At 31.9% G+C, this 15,933-nt stretch overlaps 1 protein-coding gene and 1 pseudogene across 1 annotated transcript; one reads left to right on the forward strand and one right to left on the reverse strand.

The window, feature by feature from the left end:
* The first annotated feature begins 1,983 nt into the window (after nt 1-1,983).
* LOC124828075 (histone H3.3) lies at nt 1,984-3,374 on the forward strand. Its single transcript, XM_047301291.2, has 4 exons — nt 1,984-2,144; nt 2,664-2,740; nt 2,829-2,919; nt 3,006-3,374. The coding sequence occupies exons 1-4, from the start codon at nt 2,073-2,075 to the stop codon at nt 3,174-3,176; spliced, it is 411 nt and encodes a 136-aa protein (XP_047157247.1). The 5' UTR covers nt 1,984-2,072; the 3' UTR covers nt 3,177-3,374.
* Nucleotides 3,375-7,031: 3,657 nt separating this feature from the next.
* Nucleotides 7,032-9,080, reverse strand: LOC124828069 (aldehyde oxidase GLOX pseudogene; annotated as a pseudogene).
* Nucleotides 9,081-15,933: the final 6,853 nt, after the last annotated feature.

Here is a 15,933-nt window from a genome sequence, read left to right on the forward strand (position 1 = left end):
TCCCCATCTGTTTTAGGGTAAGTCTTAATTTTCGAGGACGAAAATTTTTGTAGTTAGGGGAAATGTCAGAATAATTAAAAACGCACCCAAAAACCCTCTGAACGGACGTCGGGTGTCAAGCGAAGAGGATCCGAAAATCAAATATTGGAATGCAGGTGTCGGCAGATGAGCGGACGTTCGTTTGACGTGGGAAGCAAAACTGAGTTTTTGGAAAATTTACGTTACACTCTCTGCATGCACCTTCTTCCTCAAACTCTGAAATTCTCATTTCTCCTCCTTCTCTCTAAAAGCTCTCACTTCTCTCTACCAAATATGATATTTTCTCTTCTCCGATCTCCGTTCAGGCACCATAGAAACACTTTCGACGTCCAGGGCTTCAGTTTGAACCGATCGGTTTCGAGTTCTGAACTGGTAAGTTCTTCTTGCCCTTAGCCGTTCGTTATTTGGTACATGCAAACCAAGTTCTGGTTGCATGGTGTCATCTTGTTTGAGCCATTGTTGGTATTCTGTTGTTTGAATATTGGAATTAGTAAAGTATGAATGTGGTCATGCTAAGTTGGCGGTTCATCCTGATGTTCCGTGAGTACTCGTCTTCACATAGAGGAGGGTAGGTCATGTGTGGGAACGACAGGAGGTCCTAGTCCTCATGGTTAATTTGGACAGATAGGACTAACCTCGGGTGACAGCTGTTGAGGGCATCCTAGTTACTACATCACCTGGGTGCACAAACGTCGTAGCTACACAGATTTCATACAGTCCGGACAGTCAGTCTAGTATTAGGCTTTGTATGAAACGTATGATGAAATTTATCTTGTGTGTTTGATTGTGTGAAATGTATGTTTATACCTTAATTAAATTACATAAGCTTACCCTCTGTTTCCTGTCTTGTCTTGTTTTGTACGTTCGTCTTTGTCATTGCAATGATCATTCGTGTGGATGTGAGCAGAAGGAGACGAGCTGTTGGAAGAGGCGCTGGAGGAAGAAAGTCTAATTGAGGTTGAAGTTAAGACCGAACAATAAGACGTTCGATCAGTAGTTTAGTTGATTCAAAGGTGGTCGTTCGATCACCTTCCCTTTTTGTTTAGTATAACCGTTCGGCCAAGATCGTACGTTCTCTTTAGTGTAAGACTGATCTGTATATTATTAAATGTGATTATTCTACTACATAGTTTAAAACTGTATTTTGGGATATTACATTATTTGACTAAATTTAAATATCAGTTATGACCATTAAACGAAAGTTATTTTGAATAACTCGAATCTATCAAACTACACAACTTAAGTTTGTTGAGATTCAGATCAAATTATATTTTACACTCTATTCCCTTAAGCATATACGAACAAAAAACCAAACAAATGTTTTCTTGAACTTGAATTCAACATTTAAATAAAATTGACTTATCCTAATAAGAAAAGTATATACACCTTGTAAAAAATAGATTCAACATTAAAAAGTTTGAAAAAAAAAAGTCTTTTAAATCTCAAATTAAAATTATATAATACTATATTTTTTTAGAATATATATTTTTTAAAATATAATAAAATTTATGTTGGTATATTTTTTTGCATGCAATTTTATATTTACGAATTAATCTGTAATTAGTTTTACTAAATATTTATGATCAAATAAAGAAATCTGTTACAGAAAAATGAAAATTGTTAACTATAAACTAATATTTTCTAAACAAAGCTCAGGTTTAAATATTTCAAAGTGTATTCATATTTTAATATTATAGTTTGTGTTTTTTTGGTAGTGTAAGGTAACATAAAAAGGACACGGGGTATTAGAGATAGCGGAGCGAAGTTTTAACGAAAGAAACACAAATGCTCCACCCTGGCAATCCTTTCTTCACGCTCCAGCCAATAGGAAACAAGCACACGGATCGCGATCATTAATAATGAAATATATTAAAAGTCCACGCTCGCTTATCTCTAATTAAACCGACCTAACCCTCGTATTACACACGCTTATATAAATACATAAATCTCTTCTCTTTCTTTCGTATCTAAGACATTATTCGTTTGCGTAATCGAAAGACCAATCTTCTCTCTTCACCTTTTTCTCCTCTCCCATGGCTCGTACCAAGCAAACCGCTCGCAAGTCCACCGGTGGAAAGGCTCCAAGGAAGCAGCTCGCCACAAAGGTATTCGATTTCCTCTGATTATGACGTTTTTATCAAAGTCAACTGCGTATTCTTGTTCATTAACGGATGTTTTTTCAAATCCAATTGCAATCTAGGGTTTCTTTATGCTAGGGCTTTTTATTTGACGTTTTTGAAAGTCAATTTCATATTCAAATGCAATTTAGGGTTTTCCTATTCCAGGGTTTCTGACTGTGAAGTTTTTCTAATTCAATTGCACATTCCTGTTGGCAAGCACAGGGTTTTTCAAATTCATGTGCAATTTACGGGTTTCCTACGCTAGGGTTTCTGGTTGTTAAGTTTTTCTAATTCAATTGCATATTCCTGTAGTCAAACAAAGGGTTTTTCAAATTCAAGTGCAATTTAGGTGTTTCGCATGTTAGGGTTTCTGATTGTTTCGTTTTCTAGATTCAATCGCGTATTCTTGGCGACTGACAAAGGGCTTTTGAGAATTTGTTTTTCCGGTTACCGATTTCATGATTTTTAAGGCTAGTTATTGATTAATTCGCGGTTTTATTGTAGGCTGCGAGAAAATCTGCACCGACTACCGGTGGCGTGAAGAAGCCCCATCGCTATCGGCCTGGAACCGTCGCTCTTCGGTAATTATCTTCCTTATCAGAAATCATGGTGGTTCTCCTCGTTATCTCCTTTTCTCTTAATATTGATATATTCCTTCAATGATTTCAGTGAGATCCGTAAGTACCAGAAGAGCACAGAGCTACTGATCCGCAAACTTCCATTCCAGCGTCTGGTTCGTGAAATCGCCCAAGATTTCAAGGTTTGTTCTAATTTCAAAACTCAAACTGTTTATACTTTTACCCATTTGATATTTTCGTCATACTGATTATGTTTCGTGTTTGACAGACTGATCTGAGGTTCCAGAGCCACGCTGTTCTTGCACTTCAGGAAGCCGCTGAGGCTTATTTGGTTGGTTTGTTTGAGGACACCAATTTGTGTGCAATTCACGCCAAGAGGGTCACCATTATGCCTAAAGATATTCAACTGGCACGCCGTATCCGTGGAGAACGTGCTTAGGCCAATTTTATGAAGCATTCGTATTTCTTAGTTTCGCATTATATTTCTTTCTTTTAGGGTTTTAGTTTTATCTGAGTTTCATATGTGATGTACAGAAGATACACTATATCAACTAGTTCTTAGCATTTCTACATCCTAATGACTGATGTTTGACTAATACAATCTCGTTATTAGAAAAATTAATTTTTCATACTTTTAGTTGATTTATATTTAGGATTACTGATTTTTTTTTTCTGCGATTTTACTGGATTCAACCAAGTCTTCAAATTGGATTCTGAAATTTTGTCTTTTTTAAACAAATTATGTCATTGAGTATTTGTTATAGATACTAATATAAGATTCTGTAATGTATACACAACTTTTTTTATCGGAATTTTCTTTCTCTGTTTAAATGAGTTGTTGTATTATAAATTATATTTAATTGACTTTATTTTATTTTCATAACATGATTGTATTATTAGTTTTGTTATGGAGTACTATAGTTTATTTCTTTTCCATGAGATTGGAAATTACTTAGGTGAAATTCTAGCACTCTAAAGAATTTTTTTTGTTATTAAAGGTGCTTTTTATTTATAGATTATTATATGGACAAAACATAATTTAACTTTTTGAAATCATGATTATCAGTGATGAAAAATATCATCGGATAATGAAGTCGTTCCAGTTTTAAAATCCCTTATAGTGCTAAATCTGTTGATGTTTTATGTTTAATATGAGCAACTAATTACTGTATTTAAACTGCATGAAATAAAGTGAAAAATTCTGTAATGATTTTGTTAGTATGGTTAATTTTGAAAGAGAAAAAGGAAAAGTGGCCTACATATTAGCCCATTTGCTCTGAGGAACATAAAAGGTGAACTTTTTGTTAACAAATGCACCTATGGTAAATAGGGAAGATTGAATGATAAAAGGTATGAGATTTTTGCTGAATAAAAAAGCAGAAAGTAGGGAGACCCGTGAATGAAATTTGAATCTAACAAACTGACCCGTGAAGTGAATCGGTGTTTATATGTAGCACCCGTGAATCAAAATTCAGACACACTCATCCACAACATCATCTGTCACAAGCCACACATTCCATTTTTCAATTCCAACCATATTAAAAAAAAAATGCATATGCTAAGATCCTAAATCATAACCTTTTAGCGTTTTAAGAATTAAATTAACCATGTTTCACACTTTTAAGACTTTGTTTGAATTCGTGGGTGCAATGTTAGAGATTTGCAATAACTTATTTGCTTCATTGAAATTTAAGGAAAGTTACTTGTAGTATGATCGAGTGATTATTTAGACATACATAATCAATTATATTATTATTTTTAAAGATTAAGGTTTAGAAATTTTTAAAGGATAACTATAATTATCATATGTTATACATGTTTATATAACCAATTATATCTTTTATTACAATTGATTTTGTGAATAGTTTGGGTTAATTATGAACTTATGAAGTAAAACATAATCAACTATAAATTTTTTTAATATTATTATAACTACTGAAGAAATCTACTTAAGCAATCTTTTATGAATGGTTTTTAATCAATAATATAAGCTGAAAACATTCTTTTTCGTACACTATATCATGATCAATGATGTTATTATGATAATCAATTATACACCTTATTTAAGTTTAGACAAAATTAATCAATTAACTAAACTAAATATAATTAATTTTTTACTTTTTTTATCTATAAAACTCTAGCTGAATTACTACTATTTAATTTAACCTGATTTTAGATTCTATAATTATTTTATAAAAAAGCTAACTAAAATTTGTTTTTTCTTTTTTAAACCGATCCATTCATTTATAAAGTCGATAATTGTGTTTTCTTTTTCTATTTTTTACCTAATACAAAATAATGTCGTTTTTTACTACAACTTTCTTCATTTACTTTTTTTTTCACCCTTTTATTTCCCATCACCCAATCTAAAAAAGGCGAACTAAAATTTAATTAAAAAACAATCCTTGTAACAATTATGATATTATACTGTGGACACACTGCTATTTATTGAATTATGCACTCAATCTAACTATGAGATTTGGTGGTGTCAGTGTCTGGTTTTTTGGAATTTGGAGTTGATTTCTGAGAAACTCCATGCATTGAGATAAGATTTTCTAATTATTGATATCAGGAAATTGTCAAAACAGATACTATTTGGAGATAAATGGTTTGGATTTTTCAGAGTTTAAGCAAAAGTATAAAAGATTCATACACTTTTACAAATCATATCATATATGATACCACTTTTGTTTTACTTTTCGAAATAAAACAAAATACTCGATAATATGATTAAAAAATTAAAAAATAATCATTTGACATACATGATATAAAGATAAAATGATCATTAAAACGTAAAATTTTATATTTTTAAAAAGAAAAAAAAAAAGTCAAATAACGTAAAAATTTTAGGTGTGTTAAATAATATTTTTCTAAAAAATTAAAAAATGACTGGATTATCATAAATGATTTTTAACTAGTTTACGTGACCCCTTCTTGTAGTTGGATATGATAATTGACAATTTTGATTAACCAAACTCACTAAAAATAATCAGGTTTTGAATGTTATTGTAAATAGAAAATAATAACATTTCCAGTTTAAGAACAAAGAAGATTATGTACATTTCTCTGATTCAGTTTCTTGTTTAATTTTGATTTAATCAACTTAAGCTTCTTTTAATCACAAAAGGCCAGATACACGTCCTATTGATCTAATTGATTTAGATAGAATATAATTACTCAGGCAACAAAACTTTCCACTTTTTAATAAAGTACTTTCATAAACTTGCAAATTTGGGGTCACTTTCATTGTTTACATAATTTAAATAGTACAACAGAGATGTTTAGAGATTTAAAATACCATTTAAACCTCATTTTATAATACACTCTTTAATATATGATACTCTTAATATAATTATAATAAAAATATTTAACTTAGTACAAATTTTCAAAAGATATTACCAAATTAACTTTCATTGTTAATTGTTCCTTTTTTTAAACTCTTACCGTTCCTTGATATAAAGCATCAATAATCATAATATTTAATAGGATTAAATAAAATATACATTGAGAAAATTATTTAGTAGTTATAAAATTTCTTAGAAGATGACCAACAATTTCTTCTAAATTTTTCTGATAAAAAATCATTTCCTTTTAAAAGATACCTTACACACGTAAATTGTTAATCTATCATATGAATATCTTTGACCTCCCCCGTAAAATTATCTCTTGTTGTAAGTGAAAATAATTTATATTTAATATTATAAATGTAAATAAAAATTATAAATTTCGGTAAATATCATCTCTATAGGAGCTACTAAAATTGATAATTTCTTATGGGTTTCAATAAACCGTGAAAAAAACTCAGGAAAAAAAAATTCTTTCTTCCTTTTGGATTTTATAAGTATTGGTATTTCATGCATTTAATTATATTTTGAGTAATAATATTTTGATACACAAATTTTTACGTCTGACATTATCTGTTATTTATTTTTTACAAATATAAAAGTTTAATTTTTAATAATTATTTTGTTCCTACAAGTCAAATAAATATTAATATATGTCATCGTATGATTCCTCTTATATTTTTTACAAGGTTTGGTGCATTTACGTGAAGAAATCTGTACTACTATTATGTTCATTATTCCTTATTGCAACATATGCTTCTGCAAACTTCGTCACTGTCGTTTTTAGAGTTCTGTTTACACATCACATGACTGAAATTGTTCTTGTTCATACTACAACCAACTGGGCGTGATCTTCAATGTCAAACATGCCCAGATAATACCTCACAGTATAATATTTAAAAATTAGAAAAAGTACTTTATCATTGATCATCAGAACCACAATAGGAATATATAATATGTATATTAAAACAACAATATTTTAATATTTATTGATTACATTACACTGAAATTTAAAGATTATCTTTATATTAGTCACGGACATTTTCCGGTGACCACACCAAATCCTTCTATCCACATGCAACTAGGATGTCATACACTTGTAGTTAATATTACTAGAAACTATACACAAGCAATATTATAAGGTTTTATAAATATGAATTTCTATTTTTTAATTAGGGTTTTGTTGTGATAAGGATTAAAGAATTTGGATCCAAATTCCTTCGCTTGGAATTTCTTGGTGGACCACAAACAGTAGATAAAAACCGGGTGGTGCAAGAACGGGCGAACCGGGTGTTGTCACCTCAAACTCAAACTTTGTTGGTCCATCAACGTTTGTCACGTTGCTGGGTTCCAGCACCAGCATCCTCTGATTCATCGAAAACGAGTGCGTGTTGAAAGGCGGCGCCAGCACCGTCACCCGCACCAAACTCCGAACCAAAGACCCGCTTGCCACGTCGACCCGAACCTTTACTGTCTGCCCGTAGGCTACCCTCGTCCCCGACACCGGACCAACGATTCTCGGACGCACATTCTGAAACGCTGCTTCTAAATACGGCGGCGAAAAAGCTTCAATGCTAAGCTCGGTGGGGAAAATCACGTGCGAGAAATTGTACCCCACGTGGGGGTTACTCCCCGCAACCAGAACCCTTCCATCACGAACTAAAATCGCAGTTGAGTGATACATTCGAGGAGTATTGCTGGCGTTAAGAATCTCGAACCTCGACCCGGGATTGTTATCCGGGTAATAAACTAACGGAGCCAGAACCGGGTCGCGCCCGTATTCCCAGCCAGCGCTTCCGGAACCTGCACCGTTAATAATCAAAACGTTGCCGTTTGGAAGGAGAAGCATATCGCCCATGAGTCTACCTTTACCTCCGGGCATTGTCTCCACGACCCAGGTTGGATTCGGGTCGGTTATTTTAATCCGAGCACAGGTTGTCAAAGCTCCGATAAATGTATGCTTTCTTTTGGCTTGAGTATAAGCCCCTCTCGGGGCTCCGCCACAGATTAAAACCTCAGCTTCGGTAAAAGAAAAGTCTGGGGTTTTACTGCGTAAGGGTATGAGAACAGCGGAACCGGTGCTGGGGTAACACCTGGGGTCGTTCCCGGGAATGTTGGGGAACGTTTTAACGACGGCGTTTTTGGTGTAGTCTAAGAGAATGGCTTTGTTGTTGGCGAAGATGAAGAGGGTGCCATCCACGTTGAGGAAAACAAAGGGGTAGAGGTTGTTTTCTTCGAAAAGATCTGTGGTTTGAACGAGGAAGGGTAAGGAGTAGGCGTTTTTGGCTGTGGCGTAGCTTTTAGGGTAAAACTCGTAGTTGAATTGTCTTCTGCCGCCGACGATGATTTGGCGCCCGTCCGGGAGTTTATGGTTGGTGGCATACCAGCGGCGCACGGCGAGGCCGCCGGGGATTTCTTTCCAGTCGCAGGTGGCGCAAGGGAAAAATGTCCGCACAACTCTGTCGCCGTCGTTGAAGCCGCCGGTTTGAACCAGCGTTCCGTCGACGGCGACGGAGGCGGAGGAGCACCATATGTTGGTTTGAAGGAAAAGGGGGCGGAAGGTGTTGGAGGCGACGTCGTATTCGACGGAGTGGGCAGTGCAGTCTGTTTTGACGACCCGTTCGTTGGGGTCGTGGCGGCAGCGGCCGCCGGGGAGGGACAGGTTGGAGAGGCCGAAGTCGGTGCGGTCGAAGATGAGTATAGTGTCGGTGTGGAGGAGCTGCATGTGCATGGCGACAATGCCGATGCTTTTCTGAAGAAGCTGCCACTGGCCGGAGCCGGCGGAGACGACGGCACATGGCGGCGGGAGTGTGACGGCGAGGAGGAGAATTGTGAAGAAGATTGAAAAAGGTTGTCTCATTTTGTTGACGTATGAGGACGAGTTTGGTGAAGCGAGAAGAAGTAGTGAAATGGTGAGGTAATAAGGACGAAGAATCACCATCATGAATATTGAATGAAGAATCATGATGACGATGATGATTGAAGTGAGCTTTGAAATGTTCGTTCTTAAGCCTTCTAACAGTAGAAACATTCAGTTTAGAAACATAATATTTAATACACATAAAATCTTGATATTCATTTTATACTATTCCTTTTTACTTTTTACTTATTTTAAAAAATTATATAAAAATTTATTCTTTTATAAACATTTTATTTTTATATATCAAATAAATATAAAAATGTTTCACTCACTTATTATTTTTCAGTGTTATACGACTACTTTTTTTTCTAATCTTCAAGACATAAGCTCTTTTCTCTTACTATTTTGTAAAAAGTAAAATAAAAAATAATTATTTTCTAATTTAATCCTATTTATTAATTTTATTCGAATTTTAAAAAAAATTATTTAGTTGTTAATCTTTTTGGTTTAGTCATTTAACTTCTTAAAAACAATTTGGCTCTTTATCAATTTGCTAACTTCTCGCTTGACTATAAATAATGGTTTGAAAAAAAATAAACTTAATTATAAATGGAAAGAGAAATAACAAATGATAGATTAAAAATTAAAGAATCAATAAACAGTCAAGAAGATCAAAATAAACGTTTTTAAAAAATTAAAGAACTAAATTAGATATTGAAAAAAAAAGCTAAAATTTTAAATTTAATGTTTTTAAAAAATTAAAAATTGAGGTTAAAAATAAATAATTAGGAGTCCTTTTAAAAATTAGAATAACATTAGATGAACGACTTAAGAAATAATTCAATAAAAAGTCAATAAAAAAATTAAACTTCTGTTTTTAGAATGGAGTGTAATTGTTTCAAAATGGTAACGAGTTCTACTGTATGAGGTAGATGAAGAAAGAGATCAAACGAAAAAAAAATTGAAATTAAACGTAAATTTACTTTTAGAGATATTGAAGTTATTAAAAAATAATTATTGTATTTGTAAAAATAAAATAAATTAAAAAGTAAAACAATAAATATAAAGTGTATGTAAAAAATTATTAAATATTAAAGTAATAATAATGGTGATGGAAAATGTGTGAAAAATGTGATAAAAAAAATAGACGAGAGAGGAGATATATGTAGGATGATAGTTCTCCAATTTTGTCACGTGGACATTGTAGTTTCATTTATTATTACCTTTTGGAATAAAAGTCAATTAATGAGAAACAACAAAAGAAATAAAGCAATAAACAACAAAAGAAATAAAACAATAAACAACAAAAGAAATAAAGCAATGTTAAATAAAAATATTTTTTTGTTTGGACATATTTTTACTTTTGAGATTATACTTTGAATACACGGAAATGAAAAGATTGAAAAATATCTAGTACTTATTTTTCTTTTAATAATTTCCTTTTTTTTCTCATCTCTTAACCTTTATTAAGAGCCAAAAAAAGAAAAAAGATGGTTTTTTTTAATGGTATTTAGTGTTTGATATCTTACTTTATTTTATTATAATTACAGGTATTCACACAGATGAAGTATAGGTCATATCTTACTGGTAGTGACAGAAATGAAAAAAAAAAGTATACATAATAAGACAAATATTTTTCAAATTTTATATACTATTGCTTGCACGTCACGGTTTTTGAAAGAAATTTTAGACAAGCCTTTTACAAGAAGAAATTATTATTTTTAATTTTTTTAATTAAAGCCGATCAATAATTTGTTAAAGACTAATAAAAAATATTTGATAATAATGTTATGATAAGAATAAATAAATAAATAAACCAGCATAAGTGTAATAAATACTTGCACGCATATGGCATGAGAGTCTCCACCACGATTTTCATCTTGGTCCACCTTTTGATCATACAGCTCCTCTGGTCAGTCTCTTCCACTCTGTTCTTTGCTTGCATTTGTCCTTAAGCAATGGAGATATAATTTTATATTATTTGATATATATAGTACAAAAAGAAAAATAGTTATACAAAATAAAATTTTGTATTTAAAAATAAATAAATAAATAATTTCAAATAAATATAAAAAAAATTGTGTATTAAAATATCAATTTTCTTTTTACTTTGATCTATAAACTTTTTGCACATAAATTTATTGGAAATTTGAGATCTTCCACGATATTTTAGGATATCAAAAGTTTCATATAAATGTATAATTATTTTAAATGTTAAATATAAAAAATATAATGTTTCATGTATGAGATTGAGGTCTCCTACTCAAAATACTTTAACTATTTTGAAGATCAAATGAATTCTTTAACGGTTATCCATCATCTAAGTTACGTTATTCGTTTTCCCTCCTTCTTGTCCAAGTCATGTTAGTGTATATCTCCATAAAGAACATTCTCACACTCAAGTCAGTAATATAACCGATCGGTTAGCACAACAAGTGATGCATATAATGTTCATGATCCATAAGTCATATCTGAGACATTTATTTATAGTAGCTATCATGGGTCTTTACCTTTTGTTAACTTAATGACAACCCAATACATCTTAATCTACATTAGGAGCTTAACGAGTCATTACCACTAATAATCTGCTCATATTGTTAGGTCATACTAGGCACGACCTGGGTGGACGACCTGAGTGGTCGGTCTGGGTGGACGACATGAGTGGTCGACTTAGGTGGTACTTGGTCCCAAGGGAGATTGTACGATACACAAGTCCCCTAAGACCGAGCATGATGTTTTACGAAGGGGTTTTTCTGACGAGGACATATTATTCAGTTGACTTTTGTCTTTGTGCATGTTCGTTGATCAAAGTGACTTGTTGAAGACTATAAGTGGTTGTGCTTTTGACTGTTGAGTCAGATAGGCTACTTATCCTATTTAAGTGACATGTCGTGGAGATTCACAGTCATCGAATTTCGATGAGGCCAGCCGAGACTCAATTGATGAAGATCAGCGGTCACTGAATAATTAAAGCCGAATACTTTAGGCCAATATTGGCTGAGTACCTATGAGGTCATGGGTGACCAAGCAATTAGGGCTAAGATAAGGCTGAACAGTTGAGATCGAACACTTTTGGTTGAACGCTTTAGATCAAGATTGGTCGAGTACTTTTCAGACCATGGTGGTCGAGCAGTCAAGGCTGAACACTTTAGGTCGAGACTGGCCAAGTACCTGTGTGGCCATGGGTGACCGAGCAATTGAGGTCAAGGTAAGGCCGAATAGTTTAGGCCAAGATTAACCAAGTACCTGTGAGGCCATGGGTGGTCGAGCAGTTTAGGCTAAGAGAAGGTCAAAAAGTTGAGGCAAGATGCTTTAGACTAAGATTGGTCGAGTTCTTGTGAGACTATGGGTAGTCAAGCATTTGAGGTTAAGGTAAGACCTAACGAAGCCAAACACTTTAAACCAATTGACCGAGTACCTGTGAGACTATAGGTAACAAATTACAGGGTCAATATTTCATGTATCGTAACGAAGGTCCGTTCCTGAAGTAAACATTCCACACATTGCAGAAGTAAAGTAAGAATATATGTTACATTTATTTGATGGTAGATTATAGAGACATAATAATCACAAAAAATAAATTTATGTATTTATAAAGAAAATGTCCATGTAAAGAATTTTACATGCAAAAATATAATTAAAAATGTATTATTTGAGACCACTTTTTACAAAGAAGGATTTTAATTTAACAAAAGTAATCTTTTTGTATTTTAAAAAAAGAAAAAAATAATTAAAAATAATATCAAGAAGGGAAAATAACTTGGTGTTATAATATCATTCTCTATGTCATTATTTAATAAAGACTATTTGCTTATTGCTCACTAAAGTCAAAAACTCTCTTGCTCACTGAATTAAAACACTCTATATACTTATCCTCATATGAACTAAGGGTATGCTTAAATTTTACTTTTAATTTTAAAGACAAATAAAAATTACAATAATTTTTTTTTTCAAAAAATTAAGTCATATGAATTAAATTAATTTTAAATTTTAGATGTAGTAGATTGATAGAATTTTTTTAAGTATGCATGTGTTTTAATACAATTTTGGATGTATTCTATAAATCTATTTTGCTTCTTTATAACATTTTTTTTATTCCTTTACCTCAATTTATTGCTAACTATAGCTCCATATGAATAGGAATAACTGTTGTTTTATGTTGTGGTGGTTACTGTAATAGTTTTTTTAGCACCTTTGTTCTCATTACACTAAAGTGCACTCTTTGTGATGAAGAAGAATAACAAGAGAAAGAATTTATGCTTGAAAAAGAAATTGTTTTAAAAATTTTGTCCAAGAATCTTGGTTTATATCGCATTTGTTTTGGCAAGTCTATTCAAGAAAATATCATATACATTTTAGAACATTTATTATAGAAAAATTAATCTTTTGATCAGTGCATGACTCTTTCTTTTTTTCTTTTCAAGGGAAGGTAAAACGGACTAAGTTTGACAATTTTGTCCATTCCAACCATTTTCTTAATATGTCTTTTTTCACTTTTGTGTTAGTCTAGTCCATCTCAGTCATTCATCACCTCATCCATCCTACCCAACACAACCAACACAACTAACACAACCAATTCATCCATCCCAAGCATCTCGATCATCTCATCTACCGTTCATCTTGTCTATCCCAACTATCTCGTCAACATGTTCATCCCAATCAGTCCAACCATTTTGTTAAATTGGCAAGCCCATTAAACCCATCCATCTTGTACATCTCACCCATATACTCATCTCGGTCCATCCTTGTCAACTTGACCATCATGCCAACCCCATCAGCTCAGCCAACCAATCTTTCATAGCCGTTAGCTCGTCCATCTCGTTTATCTTGGTCATTTTGTCAACTGCTCATCGTAGTTAGTCCGACCAATTCGTTCATCCCATCAGTCCGACCATCTTTCCATCTTGGCCATCTAAGCTAGCCTGTCTGTCTCGACCATTGCAGCAACTCGTCAATCTCGACCATCCCCATAACCCGACCATCATCCTAGCCCGTCCATCCTATTCATCTCGTTAGCTCGTCCATCCCTACCATCCCAACCATCCAATAAGCCTAATCCATCCCAGCTATCTCCGTTTGCCCTACCATCCCGACCATACTGTCAGTCTGTCAATTCCAATCATCCCATGAGCATGTCCATCTTGGCTATCCCATCAACCCTTCAATCTAACCATCTCGCCGACAATATGGTCCAAAAGATAACTAAAAGTATGAAAAATGAAAAACGAAACTAAGAAGGACAAAATGATAACAACTTCTTTAAGAACCATGACATAAAATATGTGGTTGAAGAAGACTTACCTTCAAATTGATATTGATCAAGAAAAAAGTAAAAGAACAAACTTTGAAAATTAAAAAGAAGTTAGGATCGAATAAGAAGATGAACGACTGTAAAAGTATGCAAATTGAAAAAAATAGAAAGTAGGACATTTAAGTGGAAGAGAGAAAAAAAATTTTAAGTAACAAATAACCAAATAATTAAAAAATGATAAATGATAAAAAAGTAGAAGAACAAACTTTGAAAAATAAAAATAAATTAGGACTGAATAAAAAGATAAAAAATCGTAAAAGTAATGCAGATTAAAAAAAAGAAATAAAGAAAGTAGAACATTTAAATGAAAGAGAGAACGAAAAGTTTTAAGTAACAAACAACTAAATGATTAAAAAACCAAAATACTAGTGTTATAATATTATAATTAGTATTTTTTGGTAATTCTCTATTATATTTATTTCTTGTATAGATATTGACAAATTTTAGAATGCATTTTGTGTGTTTTAAAATACTTTCATAAAGTTTGTTCTAGAATTTTTATTATAATAATCCTTTTCTGTAAATCATGTGCCAGAGATTCTGGAAAACTTATTCCAACAAATTTCTCCAACAAGTAATCCGGAAATCAGTTTTACAAAGGGGCAATTTAAAAATTATGGAGTCTAATTAGAAATTACGGGAGTGCGGAAAGTAAAATCCCTCTATGTTTAAAAACGGTTGGGCTTTGGTCCGCATGCTTAATTTGTGCTATGGCCCAGTACAATCTTTTGGGTTTAACTTCTTTTGTAGGAACAAGGAATAAGTATAATAATTAAATTAGTATTTGGGATTAGAGAGTTCATGACTATAATTTTTAGCCATTTTTTTGGTTGAAATTTCTATTTGAGTTATGTAGAATTTGTTGAAATGGGTTATTTCACTTCCTTTGGTCAAAATCATGATTTCTTATAATTGAATATAATTAATTAACAAATAAATAAATACGAAGGAAAGAAAAAAAATATTTTCACATTCATTTCACACATATAATATAAAAATAAAATAATCATAAATACATAATTTTTAATATTTTTTTAAAATATAAAAAGATAAAAAAATACTGTTAAATAAATGTAAAAAATTGAATTATAATAAAATTACTGTTCAATTTTGCAATTTGATCTTTCTCCATGAAAATTATCAGTGTTTCATAATTGTTCTTGAATCTATTTTTTTTTTCAATATTATTCAAATTTTGTTAATAACAAGCCTAAATGAATATAAGAGTTGGACAGAGTAAATCATATCAGTGCCTTGTAGATTAAATACTAACGTAATTGTGTTATTTTTGTTTAGATTTTATTGATAGTCAATATAATTAATTAATGTTTTTTTAATTTTTCCACCTAATTTGATAATTTTGATAATTAAGTATCAGAATTTTGTAATTAGCGGTTTCTCCATGTATTTTTCTTAAGTATTAGTTTCTTGAATCTAAAATTGTTCCATATTCATAATTTTAGACTTTGAATTCTGTTATTCGATATTCACGATTTTAGATTTTCAATCCCTTCAACCTATTTACATTTTGAATCCGAATGTTAATTAAATTTATAATTTCTTTTAGTTCATGCATATTAATAATTAATAATAACTTACATAAATGAAAACATTATAGAAAAATATACAAATCCTACCAAACTAATTTTCACTTAACAAACCTAATAATTAGTCTTTTATT

The sequence above is a fragment of the Vigna umbellata genome, chromosome 1, assembly GCF_029865625.1.
Source record: "Vigna umbellata cultivar VRB3 chromosome 1, Vumbellata_1.0, whole genome shotgun sequence".
Lineage (NCBI taxonomy): Eukaryota > Viridiplantae > Streptophyta > Magnoliopsida > Fabales > Fabaceae > Vigna > Vigna umbellata.

Excerpts from the sequence above, each read along its gene's own strand:
- LOC124828075 (XM_047301291.2), top strand. The coding sequence starts at position 2,073 with ATGGCTCGTACCAAGCAAACCGCTCGCAAGTCCACCGGTGGAAAGGCT. Across the intron at positions 2,145-2,663 it reads GGAAGCAGCTCGCCACAAAG|GCTGCGAGAAAATCTGCACC; the intron begins GTATTCGATTTC and ends GTTTTATTGTAG. Across the intron at positions 2,920-3,005 it reads AAATCGCCCAAGATTTCAAG|ACTGATCTGAGGTTCCAGAG; the intron begins GTTTGTTCTAAT and ends CGTGTTTGACAG.